This window comes from Chenopodium quinoa, unplaced genomic scaffold (assembly GCF_001683475.1).
Source record: "Chenopodium quinoa cultivar QQ74 unplaced genomic scaffold, ASM168347v1, whole genome shotgun sequence".
In the NCBI taxonomy this organism is placed as follows: domain Eukaryota; kingdom Viridiplantae; phylum Streptophyta; class Magnoliopsida; order Caryophyllales; family Amaranthaceae; genus Chenopodium; species Chenopodium quinoa.
Window position 1 is genome coordinate 2,080,517 of NW_018742359.1, and position 6,859 is coordinate 2,087,375.

Here is a 6,859-nt window from a genome sequence, read left to right on the forward strand (position 1 = left end):
ATACTAGTTAAACTGGTACATTTAAAAAAAAATAAAAAAAATAAAAAAAAATGTCGTAACTCACAAAATTGAATCCCCATATTATCCGTGGAATGTACAAAGGCAATATCACAATAGCAAGACAAAGAAACCTTATCATAAAGCTAGGTTCCAACATGACGATGATCATTCCATTCCATAAATATAGTCCAGAGATTCTCTTGCGACCTCTAAAGCATCTTTCAAACTGTTTTTTTCACCACTCAATGTGCAACACCCCTATCTACTTTGCAAAAGCCAAATCTCATTTTCATCAATTTTTTTTTTTTTCTAATATTATAATATCACACTCTCCAATATTACCAACCTTTGTTCCTTACATTTGTTTTTCTTCTCACTTCTCTTCTTCCTCTATTAATCTTCTCACCAACTTTTTTTTTTTTTTTTTTTTTCCAACTGATTAAGAGCTCAGGTAATTACTACTTCTTTTTTTTTGGCATTGTATTGCATTTAGTGTTGTACTTGTTTACGTATTAAAAGTAGTGATTTAATTAGTTAATGACATGGTAAAAGTTAGTTAAAAGAAATTAAAAAGGTTTGCATCATTTTGCATTTTCTATAGTGTTGTACTGTGAATGACATTCTTTTTGTTCGTCGTAGAGAGATTCGATCCCAGGTCTTAAGTACCACTCCAACGACTTTCTCGGGTTTCCAACTGTAGAATTTTATATTTTTCCAATGTGATATGGTTTTTGTGCTACCTTCAGATTGAAAGTGGAAAATGGTGATATTTTAGTCAGAAGCTAGATTTTGTTCATCTGATTGTTCCAAGAGTTTGGCATTGGCCAGATCCATTTAGGATTGTTATTGTTGTTGTAAATTTAAGGGGGGAGGATGATCAGTTTTTTTAATTTTGTGAAACGGTATCATTTTCGATTTATACTAACATTTTGGTCAAAGAAGTTATGATCAGCTGTGAAGATCAGTTGGCTAAAGAAGAAAGAAGTTAGTACTACTTTGTATTAATTTAGCAAAAAGACTTTTCTTGGATTTTTTTGCTTTTAATTAGAGAACAAATAAAGAAAACAAAGTACTAATGCCAATTTGATACTATTAAGCATTAGTGGCACAATTAATGGACTTCAATTGTGTATGTTTTTAGTTATTCTGATGTCATTTTCTCAACTTAACTACTTACTGAAAAATTTGAGGCATGTCAATAATCCCTCAAAGTCTATACAGACTTAAATGTGCCCCTTATCGAGAAAAGCATGTTTTTCTATCCTAATGAGTGAGTTTAATTGCGTAGATGACTAGATCGTCCTGTTATCTTTTACCTGTACATATATCTTACTCAGTTGTGGATACTCGAGTAAGATATATATCCGTGTGCAAGTGTACAGCTCGGCTATATTATGGAAAGTTTTTATGTTTGTGGTCCAAACTGAAATGTTAGTCCATATCCAAGTTGAGATATTAAGGACGACTAACATTTTAGTTTGCATTCATTCTATATTTCAATGTATGATTATAGAATACATGATAGGATAGTGTAGGCTAGTACTGTGTTATAAATTGATGGTTGTAATCTGAGACCGAATTTTAAAACATATGCTGACTTTCATTGTCGCTGATACAGAGTAATCTACAGATATAATCCTCTAATATTTGTTTTTGATATGTTTGTTTCGTAGGGAGGAGTGACCAAACATGGCACAAATACTTGCACCTAGCATGCAATGTCAGATGAAACTCTCAAAAGGTTTGACAAGTTCATTGACCCCAAGCCCTTGGACTTCCATATTGTTAAAACAAGGTCAAAAGGGATCAGTTAAGTGCTCAACCAAGCTTAGAGTATGTTCTTCTCTCAAGTCTGACAGCGGCACCATAAACAGGGTGGAGCAACTACTCAATTTGGACGTCAGTCCATACACTGACAAGATTATTGCAGAATACATTTGGTAAATAGTTTTCCTGACGTGACTTTTGATACTGTGACGACTTAAGGCCAGATGATATTCTTGTAGCATCAAGATGAATATACTTTTAGTTATATAGTTATCCTTGCTTTTTGTTCATCAGTAGCATGGCTTGGTTGGTAGCTCGTAATGAATTATAGAACTAATTGAATTGGAATTTGCTCTGGAACAGGATTGGAGGAACTGGAATTGATCTTCGTAGCAAATCAAGGGTACAGTGACATTGACAATGTAGCTTGATAGTTAATCATAGTTTAGATACTGCAGTTACTTCACTATTTTTTCCTAAATTAATGTTTGTTTATATACCAGACTATCTCAAAACCTGTTGAGCATCCATCTGAGCTTCCCAAGTGGAACTATGATGGTTCAAGCACAGGACAAGCACCAGGAGAAGACAGTGAAGTAATCTTATAGTAAGATTTTTGGACAACTACGAACCTTCATAATGTTTCACATATTTCTGGTCTTGTTTTCAAGCAAATTATGTTTCGAGGATTGAGGTTTTCAAGGATTTGATGATTAAGTTATTGTTGTGTCACTCCGCTACAGCCCCCAAGCAATTTTTAAGGATCCATTCCGTGGTGGTAACAATATCTTGGTGAGTTTAATATAAACAGAACTGCATAGTCAAAACTCATGATGTTACCTGAAGTTTACTCTTGTAAGATTGCAATTATAATGCTCTATGCACTATATTTCTAGGTAATCTGTGATGCATACACACCTGCAGGAGAACCAATCCCAACTAATAAGCGACACAAAGCTGCTGAGATCTTCAACAACCAAAAGGTTGTTTCTGAGGTTCCATGGTATGGATTTTCCTGCACTGACAATAAGTATTCTAATTACACTCATAGTCATCACTTTGAAATCCGATGTTGAAGTTATCTGAAAGAAGTTGGCCACTAAAAATGGAGAAACGAAAGTGAGAACTTGTAAGGAAGAGACCTGTCACTTCCATATAGTTTTCATTAACCATTGCACGGATCTTCGTACAGTAGGGCAGAGTTAGGGGATGACAAGATGGTAACAATATCACCTTCATTTTCAGTAACTTTCATAGTCTGCCAGATGATTTTCTCTTTAAAGATGACCCCAATAGTGCTTCAGGTCGAAGCATGCATATTGCAAAATTATTCAGGGCTCAACATTTATAGGATTCCAAATAGCTTGACAATATCTTAAATTTAATCCGTGTCTCCTTTTTTTCGCTCTATTTACTAATTGTCCCTCTACAGGTTTGGAATAGAGCAAGAATACACACTGCTTCAACCAAATGTTAATTGGCCCTTGGGATGGCCTGTAGGAGCCTATCCTGGTCCCCAGGTCTGTCACTTACCTCCATTTCACCGACATTTGTTCTGTTTATAGAATTTTGTTTACTTACGAATTGTGATTTTTGCATTTTTAGGGTCCATACTACTGCGGTGTTGGTGCTGAAAAATCTTTTGGACGTGACATATCTGATGCTCATTACAAAGCTTGCCTGTATGCTGGAATTAACATAAGTGGAACCAATGGGGAGGTTATGCCGGGCCAGGTTTCCTTCTTACACCCTTGTAATTTGGCTATCATCAGTAATTCATCACTTTTTATAGCTAATTATCTAACCAGCCAAATGCTACATTTACTTGCTCCTGCAGTGGGAATTCCAAGTTGGTCCTAGTGTTGGTATTGATGCTGGAGATCATGTCTGGTGTGCCAGATATATTCTTGAGGTATTCGCCTGAATTTTGTGTTTTTTCATTTACACTAGTCCCTTCAGTTTATATTGTGCCAATCACTATAATGTTTGGTTTTTGATGACATATAATTCCGGTTATTGTGGATACTTACAAGTAATTACAATAGGATAGTTATTTATGTATCCAAGTCTCGACTAAATTAATTTGTACTCAATTATCCAAAACATCTAAAGTCTGAACTATACCGTGGTGTGCAGGAAAGAACATAGCCATTTTGTACTAGCCTCTTATTGAAACTGACTCGATCAGAACCAATTTGGTCCAGTAAATATGACCAACTAATCATACATCAAAGACATTCTAATAGTGTTTAACTGGTTTATTTTCCTTCAAACAGAGGATTACTGAACAAACTGGTGTAGTCCTGACACTTGATCCAAAGCCAATTGAGGTACTACCATTATCTTTTTGTATTAGTGATCAGCTCTTTGTTAAGCATATATAATAAATTTAAACATTTCTCCAACACCTACCTTTTCGACAGGGTGACTGGAATGGTGCAGGTTGCCATACCAATTACAGGTAACTTGAAAATTTCATTACATTTTTCTTCTCGTATCTAGTGATGGCATAATCTTGTAAATATGTTAATTTAACCTGTTGAAATATTACAAGTTTTTTATAGTAATGAATGCAATTGTTGTTTTATCTTAGTACAAAGACGATGAGAGAAGAAGGCGGATATGAAGTGATAAAGAAGGCTATTTTGAATCTGTCTCTACGCCATGGAGATCATATCAGTGCATACGGAGAAGGGAATGAAAGAAGGTTGACTGGGAAGCACGAGACTGCAGACATCAACACATTCTCTTGGGTATATATCCATCTTTTACTTCGCATTTGGTTTTTGCTGTATTCAGGTGAATATTTGTTTATTATTAATCTGTTTTCAAAGTGTTAACATTATGCAAATAACTTGTTCAGGGTGTTGCCAATCGTGGTTGCTCAATCCGTGTAGGTCGTGATACAGAAAAGGAAGGGAAAGGTAAAATAGTTCTCTTAGTCATACAATCGTTGCAACTATGACGTGGTTTTAAAGGGTTGTGAGAAAGTTGCATTAAAGTAAAGCAACCGTCATAACATAAACCTTGTACTAATGTCCTGATTCTTTACAGGGTACCTAGAAGACAGGCGACCCGCTTCAAACATGGACCCTTACGTGGTTACAGGTTTGCTAGCTGAGACAACAATTCTTTGGGAACCCACACTTGAAGCTGAGGCACTTGCAGCTCAAAAACTCTCTCTTAATGTGTAGTTCCATTATCAACAAACCCTTTACTAATTACAAGGGTCAATATTGAATGTTTCATCAATGAACATTGTATTTTTTAGTTTTTTAGTATCTTGGGGAGTGTGAATGCTTTCTCTCTTGATCCCAGCTGTTGAGCTGTTTGTTTTGGAGTTGATAAATAACAATGTCATATTATGATTTGAGGGTTACGCATCTAAATTTTGCTTTTATGAAGCTACAAAACGGTTTTCTTTTGGTATAACTTATGAGGTTGGAATGTTAGATGCACTTGTGATACATGCATCCAATGGGGTCGGATCAATTTGTTTGGTTAGAATTCAGCCATTTAGGCTATGGTTCAGGCATTTTAGGCTGGATAATCAAGTATGGGTTAGTTTTGTCAAGTCTACTAATCAACAGTTGATCAATTTTACTTTTGTTTCTGCTTAAGTGAAGTACTTTTTCAAATTAATTGAGTGTTCAAGCTCTTGCAATGGATTAGACATCAACATTTTAAAGCTATTATGTTTCTTCCCTAACTTCTTCCATGACCATGTAATTAGTTAATTAATTAGTTGGATGCATAATATGTAATGGAAACAATGAAAACAAATAATAAAGAACAATGAAGACAATACCTTTAACTTGATTAGTGAGTGTTCATAGAAGAAGAATGGAGAAAAGTTATGGAGAAAGAATTAGGACATGAAACAAAATTGTACTTTCTAATGAAAAAAAGAAGCATAAGGGAGTACAATTAGCCCCTTGGAGTATTAACGTCCTTCTAAAATTTAAAAATAAAATAAAACAATATAGTAAAACATAAAGCAACATTTACTTTTTATTAAAGGTAATTTACATTGCATAAACTATCTAGAGAAGGTTTTGAGTCCGGTCTCTAATACCAAATAATAATAATCTAATACCTAACAATAATTATCTAATACCAAACAATAATAATCTAATACCTGATATTATTTTCTCCTTCACCACTGACCCTCTTCTTCTTCCATGGTTACAATATTTTATCTCTCCTCAACCCTTAGATTTCACATCATACAACAAATTGTTGCTATTATCCAACAATTTGTCGGTTCCTATCCCAAATGAGTTGGGACAATGTTCTTCATTGATAAGATTCAGGGCAAATAAGAACAAGCTCACTGGGGCAATTCCTCGAACAGTTGGTGGGCTACTAAACATTAAGTTTTCAATCTTGGAGATAACCTATAAGTTTGTAAATAAAGATTAAATAAAAATTTATATTCCTGTTTTAGGCATCATCAACCATCAATACGGAGTAATTGGCTGGAGGAGCGAGAGAGGAGGCGGAGAGTGAAGGATTTGGCCGCCATTGATGGGCGGGAGGAGAGAGAAAGGGGAAGGAAAACTGGAGAATGAAGATGGTGGACTCACGGTGAGTCTGTCTCACCAAAAACTTTACCAATTATCTATGTTTAAATTGAATTATTGATCTATGTTTTATTTTAAGGGTGATGCTATATGTATCCTTTAGATCTAAGTATAAGCACTTGATATCTTTCCTAATTTGGTAGGAAATATTAATTTAGGATTGCATGACAAAACCGTGCGCAAATCAATGCAATTAATGTTATTTAGGGCTATATATAACATTTTCCTTCTTTTAATACTAATATTAATTATTGAGCCCAAATAAGTTTTAAGTTGTTTAAATTTGACCTTTTTCATTTATTTTGCGCAATTATCAAAAGGTCGTTAATGTTCAAATTTAAACAACATACTCATGAGCCAAGTTTGAACAATAATAAAACCTAAATAAGCCAATTTTAAACAAGCACTATACAAATTAGCTAGCTCGACTCAAGCTAAATTTGAAAATTTCTTGTGAACCCATTGTGTCTCTCATTCATCAATAGATTCCAAATCTAAGTACATTTATA

The 6,859-nt window shown here is 34.5% G+C and overlaps 1 protein-coding gene across 1 annotated transcript; it reads left to right on the top strand.

The window, feature by feature from the left end:
* The first annotated feature begins 202 nt into the window (after window positions 1-202).
* LOC110696010 (glutamine synthetase, chloroplastic-like) lies at window positions 203-5,196 on the top strand. Its single transcript, XM_021873272.1, has 14 exons — window positions 203-451; window positions 1,674-1,940; window positions 2,131-2,170; window positions 2,271-2,374; window positions 2,511-2,559; window positions 2,664-2,770; window positions 3,200-3,287; window positions 3,373-3,501; window positions 3,605-3,679; window positions 4,044-4,097; window positions 4,191-4,228; window positions 4,361-4,520; window positions 4,631-4,691; window positions 4,822-5,196. The coding sequence occupies exons 2-14, from the start codon at window positions 1,690-1,692 to the stop codon at window positions 4,959-4,961; spliced, it is 1,296 nt and encodes a 431-aa protein (XP_021728964.1). The 5' UTR covers window positions 203-451; window positions 1,674-1,689; the 3' UTR covers window positions 4,962-5,196.
* The last annotated feature ends 1,663 nt before the right edge of the window (window positions 5,197-6,859 follow it).